Source organism: Solea solea, chromosome 20 (genome assembly GCF_958295425.1).
Source record: "Solea solea chromosome 20, fSolSol10.1, whole genome shotgun sequence".
Taxonomy (NCBI): domain Eukaryota; kingdom Metazoa; phylum Chordata; class Actinopteri; order Pleuronectiformes; family Soleidae; genus Solea; species Solea solea.
Window position 1 is genome coordinate 18,497,297 of NC_081153.1, and position 11,462 is coordinate 18,508,758.

At 40.1% G+C, this 11,462-nt stretch overlaps 2 protein-coding genes and 1 non-coding gene across 3 annotated transcripts; 1 reads left to right on the top strand and 2 right to left on the bottom strand.

The window, feature by feature from the left end:
- Positions 1-2,168, top strand: LOC131447037 (type-4 ice-structuring protein-like). Its single transcript, XM_058618497.1, has 4 exons — positions 1-114; positions 1,138-1,209; positions 1,344-1,464; positions 1,791-2,168. Exons 2-4 carry the CDS (start codon positions 1,161-1,163, stop codon positions 1,990-1,992), a joined length of 372 nt encoding a protein of 123 aa, XP_058474480.1. The 5' UTR covers positions 1-114; positions 1,138-1,160; the 3' UTR covers positions 1,993-2,168.
- Positions 2,169-2,824: 656 nt separating this feature from the next.
- Positions 2,825-10,041, bottom strand: LOC131447030 (polyadenylate-binding protein 1-like). The gene is made up of 14 exons (XM_058618490.1): positions 9,389-10,041; positions 7,830-8,023; positions 7,131-7,246; positions 6,782-6,921; positions 6,586-6,680; positions 6,360-6,497; positions 5,925-6,020; positions 5,025-5,391; positions 4,808-4,915; positions 4,566-4,708; positions 4,387-4,471; positions 4,047-4,177; positions 3,441-3,540; positions 2,825-3,210 (listed from the first exon to the last, which is right to left on the bottom strand). Exons 1-13 carry the CDS (start codon positions 9,579-9,581, stop codon positions 3,448-3,450), a joined length of 1,899 nt encoding a protein of 632 aa, XP_058474473.1. The 5' UTR covers positions 9,582-10,041; the 3' UTR covers positions 2,825-3,210; positions 3,441-3,447.
- Positions 6,112-6,246, bottom strand: LOC131448010 (small nucleolar RNA SNORA5). The gene has a single exon (XR_009234140.1). It is a non-coding gene; the product is annotated as a small nucleolar RNA SNORA5 (small nucleolar RNA).
- Positions 10,042-11,462: the final 1,421 nt, after the last annotated feature.

Here is an 11,462-nt window from a genome sequence, read left to right on the forward strand (position 1 = left end):
ATCTCGTCCAATCATGTTCACGTCACGACAGCACTGCATCACCGTGCCAGACTATAAGAAGGGCCAGAGTCTCAGAAGAAGACACCATCCGGTCCAGATTCTCCTGCGGTACAAGTAAGTCCACTTCTGGTGCTTTTTTTTTTACTCAACATGATTTACTGAGACATAAATCATGTATTCAAACTACTATTTCTATAACTGACTTTTGAAAGTCAAATATAACCTGTCAACTGTCATGTTGATGTTTCATTTTTTAAATTTATGCTGATTTTTTTATTAATTTTAAAGACAAACAACTGGAAAAACAACAGGTTACAGACAAAAATCATGCACTTTTTCTCAAATTGAAGTATGTGAACAATACTTTTACTTTCAAATGTGTTTCATGATCCATAGGAAACTTCCTTAAGAAGCAAATGACACTCAAATGCATAAAACAGTGGGAAGTGGAAACACAAGAAAATAGGGCAAAGAATCTGTAACATTTCATTGTAATTCAAATCTGACTTTTAGAAATTTTAATTAACGACGTAGTGACTTGTCATATGTGACATCAGTGTGGAGGACATGATTTATATCACCGTGATGAATTATGGCTTAAAAACTTCCATTCAAGCTCATTTCAGATCATTCTTTTTTCTTAAATATGAGTTGATGATGAAATGTTTAAATGATGAAGAGAAACATAACATAACATGACACAAATCATCTTTTCCACACCAGACGTGCTCCTGTTTGTGTTCTTCCATTTAAAATGTGACATAAAACCTTAACAAAATGTACTCATGTTAAAAAAATAAAAGTTATATTGTCTTGAAAGTAGTTTTTAAAAAAACACACACACAATCTTAGTTAAGTCACTCTGCGTTTTCAGGGACATCACTCTGGTTTGTGTTGTAAAGTAGATAAAGTGTACACATGCTGGTGCGTGGGTTTGGACAAACACTCAGAGGATAGATTCTAAAAAAAATTCTAGGATTCCTAGAAAAAGAAAGTGAGTCATGCGATTAAGCAACAGTCGATCTTTAATCCCACTACTGGAGACAACAACAACCATGTAAAGCAGTTCTGTGATTAGATACAGAGCTGTTTTATTACACATATACTATAAAACTAAATAACGTTTGTTTTCTCTAGGTCTTCTCCTCCTCTGATCAGCCATGAAATTCTCCCTCATTGCAGCCGTTGTCCTTCTTGCTGTGGCACAAGGTTTGGACCCTCACAGTTACTTATATTTAGTCTCTCCAGATGAAAACTTGTGCATATTTCCTATTTTATTTGGACGTTTCCTCAATTGACTGACGTCACGTTACTTTTGTCTTTGTCCCTGGTAACCCCCACAGCAAGCTTCGCTCAAGATGCTGCCAACATCGACATTGTCCACATGATTGAGGAGTTCAAGAACAAAATGAGCCATCAGATCACCGAGGTGATCAGCAACCAGGACCTGGCAAACCAGGCTCAGTGAGTAGAGTGGCAAACTTAAATTTATAATACTTTAGTTAAATTCATAGCACTTTCGTCTCTTTTGCTCCCTGTTTAATCTAGGCACTAAACAAAGTTACACTATAATTTCCCAGTTTGGGATTCATAAAGTGCATCTATTCTATTCTATCCGTGTGACCCTCCTGTGGAGGATAAAGCGGTAGAAAATGGATGGATGATAATTTCAGTCATCTTCAGTGCCTTGTTACTTTTAATTATGCCACAGGCAGATGTCTTTTTTTTCTTATTTTTCTATAAAAAAAAAAAAAAAAAAATATATAAATAAAATTGCTGTTCCTCAACAGGAACATCAAGACCCAGCTGGAGCCGCTGGCCGCTCAGGTCCAGGAACAGGTGAAAGCTGCCATGGCCCAGATGGAGGAGCAGGTGAAACCCCTGGCCTCCGAAGCTCAGGCCCAGCTCGGGCCCATTGTTGAAAAGTTCCAGAAACAGATGGAGGACTACCTGCAGACCCTGATGGACCAGGCCCGCGCCCTTGGCAACTAAACAGCCAATGGTCCAAAGGATGCAGTCAGTGTGCCGCCACCACACCACCACCATCTCCTCTGTCACAGACGGAGTTAAAGGAATGACAGCCTGACACGTGTTTCTGTGCTTTTTCCATCAACACCGATATTTATTTTCTCTGTATCAAAGCACAAATAAAGATTTGAAACACAATATTTTCATTTTGCCAGTCTGTTCATTTAAAAAGGGTTTCATTATGAATCATTTTTGTTTTGACAAGCATATGGGATTGCTTCCAACTCCCGTTACAACCCAGATGGCAGGAGGAAATCAAAAGTGGCTCATACTACAGCAATAAATCGGTCATTTCTTAACTCTTACAACTCAGAGCATTTCAGCTGCTTCTTTCCATTACTATGTTTATTAAACATACAGTATATACAGAGGCTATATAGAGTGTCTTATGTCCTTTTTTTCAGCACAACCTAGGTAATCTGATGAAAAAAAAAAACTACATAAACACACCAAACAAAAATAACTCAAAATGTTTTAAATAGGATTGAATTTGTGAAATATGGAAATACATCACAGTTCAAAGTTCACTTGGCTTGTTTTTATGAACAAAAACAAAACGCTCTATTGTGTTACTTCTGCACAATTACTACTACTTTATATTACTACTAAAAATGTGATATTAAATGAATCATAACTTTGACTCAACATCACATAAGAAGACGAAAAAACGCCGAAAGTAAACACACACCGCAGGATGTCCATATAAGGAGTTGTGTATTATTCCAACGGCAATTTACCATGGGTGCACCTGCGGTCACGTGAGCACTAAGGGTTAAAGCCAAACATGGACACATACTGATTTTTTTAAAGTCATTTTTATTTAAGCAAGCAAAGGTCAAAGGAAATTTCACAATAAGAGGCTTTAGCAACCGGGTACATTCAAACATTTAAAAGGGAATAAAATGGCAGAAAGGAATGCTTTCAAACTCAGCTCACCTCTAAAAGCCTTCAATAATTTTTTTCATTTAAACTTTTTCTCTTTTTTTGGATTTTTTCTCTTTAACTCAGCAAACAAGGCCTGGTGTTACTGTCTATCCTAAGCCTGGCTGGAAATATTATTGGACTTATTTTACGTTGTTTTGTGTCTTCTTCTTTTTTTTTAATTTTCACTGTTAAATTCTATTTTTTTTTATATTGTTTTTTTCCCCCCGTTGATGACATTAATCTCAAGGATGCACATTCCTGTGAAAACACAAAGATGTAAAATACATTAATACCAAATATGCTTTACAATCAGAACAGTATCACTTTAAAATATTAGAAACTGGACTCATTAAAACTCAAACAAGTCTAGTTGCCCGATATTGATTCCCCTTGAAGAATACAATGGCCTGGGGGACGGAGAACCTTCATAAAAACTGTTCGGATCCCACAAAACATCACAAAAAGCAGCTGTAGAAAACTAGACATACCTTGAGTTCAGACACTTGGGACAACAGTTGCGTTTGTCACATTCTTCTGGACGTTCTCCTTGGCCTGGTGGGCCTGAAGCACAGCCACTGCCTCATCCACCTACAAACATCAAGCCGAGGTCACTATATGGTGATTGTTGTTTTAAAGATATGCAAATTGACATTATCGAGTATTTAAATGATGTCGCAGAAGCACTGAAACTTTAAAACTTTAAAAAAAATGTTTTGTTTTCCTGAAACATTGTTTCCATTAATATAATCTGTAAGCGTTACAATTAATGACTCGGGCAAACAAAATCAAAACTTTAAAAAGGATATTCATTATCACTGCCAAAATCCCCAAAACATAGCTTTATATTATTTTTTGCCCATATCGCCCACCATATAAATATGTATTTGTCTGTGGTTAATCTATATTATTGTGACAACTTTAAAAGTACTGCATTCACTGAAAAAATACATACAGCCACTTCATAAAGGTACACCAATTCAACTGCTTGTGAGTGTGCACAGGCAGATCTGTCATAGGACTGCGCGGTGGCTAAAATCAAATGACTTGTACATATGTCGGTCTCTTAATATTAACAAACTCTAAAACCTACTGACCTTTGAGCGCAGAGACTCTGGAGACTCCAGCATGTGGAGCAGCTCCGAGTTGTCAATCTCCAGCAGCATGCCAGTGATCTTGCCTGCCAGACTGAGATGCATGGTCTGGATCAGTGGGAAAAGATGTTCACCTAGAGGAGTGACACAAAGAGAACTTTAGACGGGATGGAATTAACCCTAATATTTTGTCTTGGTGTGATAAACCCTGTGTCATTTGTCCCAGTTTTAAAATAGCATACAAGATGTTAAGTGCTTGGAGTGACCAAGGATAAAAAAAAAAAACATGAAAAACATGCTATGTAAGGCTGACGCAGCATCTGCTCCTGTTGCTGGATCTTACCCAGCATCTGCTTCTGTTCCTGTGGTGGAGCAGCAGCCAGGATGGTAGCAGTCAGAGGCTCCTGTCCTTGACCGTGGACTGCAGGCTGAGGAGACAAAGAATTACAAGTCAGATTGAGACTTTGAAACACAGAAGGCAGAGTAGGAGTAGGTGAATTGGTGTGGAACATGCAGTCCTACCTGCTGCATGGCGACGGGTGACTGAGCAGCCATGTGTTGCTGGGGATTGCGGACTCCTGCAGCGTACTTGTACTGAGGGACTCCACGCACTTGGTTGGCCATTGCGGCGGGCGAGGTGCCTCGGAGGCCCATTGTCTGAGGGGCTGGACAAAGAAAAGGGAGACGGGCCGATCAACACAATCATGCAAGAAACACAGAAACTGTGATAAAAACAAGCTACTGGTCGAGTATAAGTGACTGACCAACACGCTGAGTGGCCATCATGCGAGGCACAGAGGCAGGTCGCATCGCGTTGAGGGTCTGAGGCCGTGGTGCTGAGGGACGCATGGCACCTGGGATGTTCTGGAACTCTATGAACCCACAGAAATATATCAATATCATGCACAAGTACAAACGGCTTCTGTTCTGCTGCTTTTAAAATGACAGTATATATACACACAGTGACAATGGGACACTCACGTTGGTGCCGGGCACCCTGGGTGGTCCAGCGTGGGCTCGGGCGCAGCTGGGCCATCTGGCCTGCAGCTGGGTAGTAAGTCGCGCGATTCTGGGTCTGAGGTATGGCTGCCATGAAGTATCCAGAGGGCAGAGCCGGCTGGTAGGGACTGATGACTGGGTTTGTGACCGCACGCATGCTGGCCATGCGCTGCATGTACTGGTTGGTCAGGTGGGCTTGACGCTCTTCTTTCCGCTGGGCCAGGGCAACGTACAGTGGCTTGGTGGCTACGATGCGTCCATTCATTTCAGTCACAGCTTTAGTGGCCTCCTCGGGCGACGAGAAGCAGACGAACCCAAAGCCTTTGCTGCGCCCACCTTCCATCATCACCTGAGGGGAACGTCCAATAAAATCAATTCTAGATGCAATGTATTACGATTGTTATTAGCAATAAATACCGACTATACATCTGCATGGTCTCAGGGCTGTAACTGAGGCCACATCTACAGTACATTACTCCATTTTTAATCAAAAACACATGGATTCTGCTCTTGCCATGCATATTACCCCATGTTTTAGCCCCAAAAACAGAGAAGCATGAATATGATGCTGGCTTGTTTTTTTATATGTAAACCCTGAGGCTGCACATAAGTCTGGACAGGAAGAAACAGAGACTTTTAAAAATGATGACTCATTCTCCTTCTGACTCGTTCTAAATGGCCACAACTCAACTATTGGCTGATAACAAAAAGCTTCCTGTTAACACCGGCACATACGTTCTGTATTATCATGATTACCAATCGGGGTGTGTTAATATATACACAAATGAGAAAATTAAATAGAAGGGAAACAAAATAGAATGGATGCAGCCTGAATAGTATTCAGTCAATTATAATTCAATAAGTAAACAGCTGAGAGTTTACCTTGGTACTAGTTATGGTGCCAAACGGTGCAAACTCCTTTCGCAGACGTTCATCATCAATTCCGTCATCAAGATTCTTCACGTACAAGTTGACACCCTGAAAAAGAAGACAAGTAAAAGTAGTTCAAATGTGTTTTATTTCTTCTTTCTTAAGGGAGTTGTACAGAAACAGTCATTGTACATTTAAATGTATGTTGTAATACATATTCATCCCCACAGTCTATGGTGAAGAAATGTGAGGCCCATGAACTACAGTCACTGTTGCAGCCATTTTGGCCAGTGCAGCCTACTAAAGAGAGAGCACTGAATTTGACAAAGCTGCATTTTTTTCATACCAGGCCTATGATATACAATAAAGTTATTTTTTAAATTGTATTATGGTCTATTACTCTGGTTTTGGTAACTTATCAACTTATCAACAGACAAAGAAACTTACATTATAGCGAGTCATGCGATCTTGTTTCATTTGCTCAAATTTGCGCTTGAGCTCCGTCTGTCGCTCAATCTTCTTCTGAGCACGACCGACATAGATCAGCTTGCCGTTCATCTCCTTCCCGTTCATCTCATCCACAGCCTGCAACAACCAAGAATACAGAGTCAGCTTTGGGGCAGGAAATGGTGGACATTCTCAGTGGGTCAGAAAAAGGAAAAGTCCATCTTACTTTCTGGGCGTCCTCGTGCCTCTCAAAGCTGACGAATCCAAAGCCTCGAGACTTTCCGCCGTTATCCGTCATGATGCGGATACTCATGGCATGACCTGGGCGACAGAGTTACAACCTTAGTGACCGTGCTTCGCCACAGAGGATGCAAAAACGCTATGTTTGAAAAATATAGCAAAATGAAATACAACCAACTGACCATATTTGCTAAAGAGCTCTCTCAGCTTCTCTTCATCCATGTCCTCTCCAAAGTTTTTGATGTAGACGTTTGTGAACTCCTTGGCTCGGGCACCAAGCTCGGCCTCACGTTCTTTGCGAGATTTGAAGCGGCCCACGAATCTGTAGTGAAGTGTAAATTTAGCAATACAATTTAAGTAATAAATATAAACAACAGAAGGCAAATTATTGAACCGTGTTGTTTAATTAGTACTGTAGGATGTATCTTTAAATTATTACCCTAATGTCTTGATTTTTGCAGATAAAAAGACTCAATTCACACATTTCTTTGCACAAAATTAATTTCAAAACTAGACAAAACATTCACTTACACTTTGCGGTCATTGAGCAGCATGCCATTCATTTTCTCAATGGCTCTTTCGGCTGCCTCGTGAGTCTCAAAATGCACAAAGCCGTAGCCTTTAGAGCCACTCTCATCGCAAACCACCTTAGAGAAGGAAGACACATGCCTTTTTAAGCCCCACACACATGCAGTAATAGAATATAAAACCTCATAATGCCTAGAGTAATTTCACAAAATAAAGCGTTTGAAATTCTTCTTTTTTTGCAATGGGACTGTGCTGTGTGGAGAAACACAGAAACATCTTCTACCAATTGTATCTTGAGAATACGTCTTCGCAGTGTCACTCTGGGACACTCAATGTGAGGTTTGTGAAGTAAAAATGATCTCAAACCTTTAATATTTAAATACAAAAAACACAGTTTGCTGACTAGCACATTTCCCATGGCATATTTACTGTTTCAGCATCTACAGAATCCAACTATCAGCCTAAATTGATTTTATTTTGTGTGAAAACAAGCTCTTTTAGTATCTGTCAGGTGATGGTATCACTGGTATTAACACAGTAGAATGTCTTTCATCATTCTACAGTCTGAATGAAACACTTGGGAAAAGCAAACACATGCAAATTCTGCTCACACTCAAAAATGCTTCACCCCTGCAGTGACAGTTAACCTTCCCCCCTCCCCTTAGAAACAGCAAATAGGACATAGCTCAGGGTCTTTTGTACCTTGCATGACAGGATGTTGCCAAAAGCAGAGAAAGTGTCATATAGAGCTTTGTTGTCGATGGACTTGTCCAGATTCTTGATGAAGATGTTTCCCACGCCGCTCTTTCTCAGTGATGGATCACGCTGCGACCACATGATGCGCACAGGCCGTCCCTTAATAACATCAAAGTTCATTGTGTCCAAGGCCCGCTCAGCTGTGGAGAGGATACAAAATCGTGGGGTTAGTTAGTTATGTAAATATTCATAAACTGGATAAGACAGTGTTTACTAAGTGGGGTTGTGGGTCTCCTTAATTGAAGCTGCTGGGAAAGAGAAGAACACAACTAAATCTCAAATTAGCATATTCTCAACTCATGTGTCATGGTCATTACATATATTTACATCTGTTAAAAGGTGTCAGGGTGTAAATTTCCTTTGTATCTCTACATCCAGGACAATGTACACAAGGGGTCAATGCACTGATCCATTTCTCAAGGTATAAACTTTCAAAGCTGGAAGGTACCCCCCTGTGTGCAAAGACTTCATGTAATGTACCCAATCCCCATTGACACTCTAAATTCTCTAAAAGTCATCTTTCCTTTATTCACACCCAAGAAAACCAGAGGGCAAATGCTGTGCTCTGTTCTTTCTTATCAATGGCAAACAGAAAACATTTAGTGAGGAGGTGATAGTTTGGCTTTAGGCAGGGCTAACATATTCAAATTTCCCTTTGAAGAAACTAACATAGTTTCAACTGATGGACTCCATTCTAACTATTATTTTCATGTCAATGTCAATTATGTTGATATTTACTTGACCAACTATTGATAATAAACTTTATAAATACACCTTTTTTAAAGAACATTCAAATCCATTGATCCATCATCAACATAATGTTAATTTAATAATTAAGCAATTAGCTGTTGGCCCAAGACAGCACTTTAGATTGAACAGCTGGGGGTATAGTAATGACATAAAAAAATTAAAGATGCATAACAATATGCAGCCTTCACATTTCACATTTTAAAACAGAAGCAAACAAAAATAATGTAAAAATGTTTGGTATGTAAAGGCCACAATAGTGGAGTCTGTTTTAACCTGCATTCCTTATCATGTCATGCCTTAAATGTCATTAGTTATCACAGACTGATGCTGTAAGATGCTGAAATCAGAAAATGTGTTCATAGAAAACAAAAACACCCAAACTAATGTAACATATAAATACGTTATTTGTTCAGACAGTGTTTATTAAAAGGATTACTGAATCAGTTGTTGCAGTCCTGGTCAGCACTTTAGGTTGAAACGGTTAGGCTGTTGTCCAAACAGAGAGCAAACTGAATTGTGACAGACCACCGCTACATTACAGGGGTGGGGTAGACTGGGCAGGGCAGTGGTATTTTTCAGTTACGCCACTGCTGGGAGGTTTAACTGAGGAGACCCGACAGACAACATGTCGGCCGCAGTCACGTGTGGAGCAGATATGCTGGCTCCCCACTTTTCAACGACTGTCATTAATGAGAAACGTGTACTTTTGTACAAATCGAGACCGAAGATATGTTCACAGATAAAAAATGACATACCGTCTGCTGGCTGTTGGAAGTTGACATAGGCATATCCGAGAGAACGCCGGGTGATCATGTCCCTGCAAACCCGGATGGACAGGATAGCTCCGGCGGGGCTGAATTTCTCGTACAGCATGGCCTCGGTTACATCTGAATGTAAATCCCCAACGTACAGGGAGGCCATGGGATAACTGGGGGCACTGGGGTTCATGTTGGTCGGCTGTGGACAACGTTTAATTTAAACTAAAAAAAAAAAGTTGACGGAGCGTCACGTCAGGACGTGGTAAACGTTGGCAACCGTCGACCGGTACGTCTCAAGATGAACGTACGAAAAATGACAGTATGTCGACTTCTAAGGGGATTAAAACTCACTCGACTCTGACTCGACGAGAAAGGCCAAACTAACGTGACTCTGAACCGGTCTCCTCTCAACCACGTCGACTGAAACACTCGGGTTAACGTTAGGCTGCTTTTTCTTGTACGTTACCGTCCACTCCGCGGGTGTCCACACTCCAGCTTCTCCGACTTGTTACAAAATGATTTTTTGGCTTTTTTTATGTTTTAAATTTTTTTTGTATTTTTATTTTTTTTAATTTGTGTGCCGAGCAAGCTCAGGAGCACACACGCACTCACATAGCACTAACTGACGGGGATGAGGGGTGGGACAGGACCAGGAAGTACTGGTATATATATGAGAAGGCACGTTATCGACACGGACCAATCACCTTCAAGTACACTTGAAAAAAAAACGTCAACAAAGGGGCGTTAACTACGCAAGATGACGCAATCACGCAAGAGCCACAGGCCGAAACTGGACACACACACACACATTTTTGCGCAGCTATTCTTGTCAGGACACTGCATTGACTTCCATTCATTTTTAACAACCTAACTGAAGCCGTATCCCTAAGCAGTTAATTCCTGCCCCTAACCACAGTTTACATCTTAACTGTAACCTTTATCAGTTATCACAGAAATTAAGTTCAGCCTCAATAGGGCTAGGCTTTGGTCCTCACGAGGACTGCTGGTCCTGACAAGGTGAGAGTAAAAAAAAAACACTTTCTTACACACACAAGCTCAACTTGTTAAACAGCAAACGCCCCCAGTTTAAAGTGCTAAGTCACAGTTTTACAGAGGACACAGAGACGCTGTAAAGTGATAGCTGTCAATGTCAGCAGCACTGCTATCACCTACAACAAGTCTGCTCTCACTAACAACATGGCTGCCAATAGGGACACACAGAAAAACTGATTTTAGCCACTTCAACTAAAATATCTAATTAAAGTAAGTAAGTCAATTTTATTTATATAGCACCTTTCACAGATATGGAATCACAAAGTGCTTCACAGGGCCATACAAGTAAAATATATGAAATACTGACAGGGTAAAAACCTAGGTTTGTTTAAACAAAAAACAGGAAAAATACAATAAAGACAAAACAACAATAAGAACCCTAACATTCTTATGTTAGGGTGGTATGGATGTAGCCCCAACACATTTTTAAATTATTTTTTAAAGTGTCAACAGGCAGCAAGGGGATAAGGGGAGAGCCTTCTTATTTAAACAGATAAAAAGACTATTGTGGTTTACAAACATTAGTTTAAAGCCTGAAAATGCACTTTACAGAAAAAGATATCATAGGCTATCAAAGTCAGTGATAGTGATGTGTCAGTGTTTACCCCCATACAACAGGGGGAGTCTCAAACTCAAATGACCTAGGGGCCAAGGAGCATCCAGTATGGTCATGTGACAAAAAGTGACCTAATGTGGGAAATTATTTATTATTTTTATTGAACCAGGAAAATCCCATTGAAGAACCTCTTTTTCAAGGGAGTCCTGGCCAAATACGAAACACTCAGCAGTTACAAATTTACACAGTTAAAACACAAACAGAAAATATTAAAAAAATCCAGATTAAATTAACCAGCACATTAGGAACTATTGTGAAGAACTATCTGAGCTTAAAATCAACAATATTCATGATCACATTGCTCACTGTTTATGACAATAGCTAACAATCATATGTAGTGTAGAAGAAGCCATACAACCATACTTCAAAAAAATTGAACTATCCCTTTAATTTGACCTATTT

What these genes read in the sequence shown, in the direction of transcription:
- LOC131447037 (XM_058618497.1), top strand. Translation starts at nt 1,161, where the DNA reads ATGAAATTCTCCCTCATTGCAGCCGTTGTCCTTCTTGCTGTGGCACAA. An exon ending in CCTTCTTGCTGTGGCACAAG is followed by an intron (nt 1,210 to 1,343) that starts GTTTGGACCCTC and finishes TAACCCCCACAG; the next exon opens with CAAGCTTCGCTCAAGATGCT. An exon ending in GACCTGGCAAACCAGGCTCA is followed by an intron (nt 1,465 to 1,790) that starts GTGAGTAGAGTG and finishes GTTCCTCAACAG; the next exon opens with GAACATCAAGACCCAGCTGG.
- LOC131447030 (XM_058618490.1), bottom strand. Translation starts at nt 9,581, where the DNA reads ATGAACCCCAGTGCCCCCAGTTATCCCATGGCCTCCCTGTACGTTGGG. An exon ending in CTTCCAACAGCCAGCAGACG is followed by an intron (nt 8,024 to 9,388) that starts GTATGTCATTTT and finishes TCCTCTCCACAG; the next exon opens with CTGAGCGGGCCTTGGACACA. An exon ending in CACCCGTCGCCATGCAGCAG is followed by an intron (nt 4,472 to 4,565) that starts GTAGGACTGCAT and finishes TTGTCTCCTCAG; the next exon opens with CCTGCAGTCCACGGTCAAGG.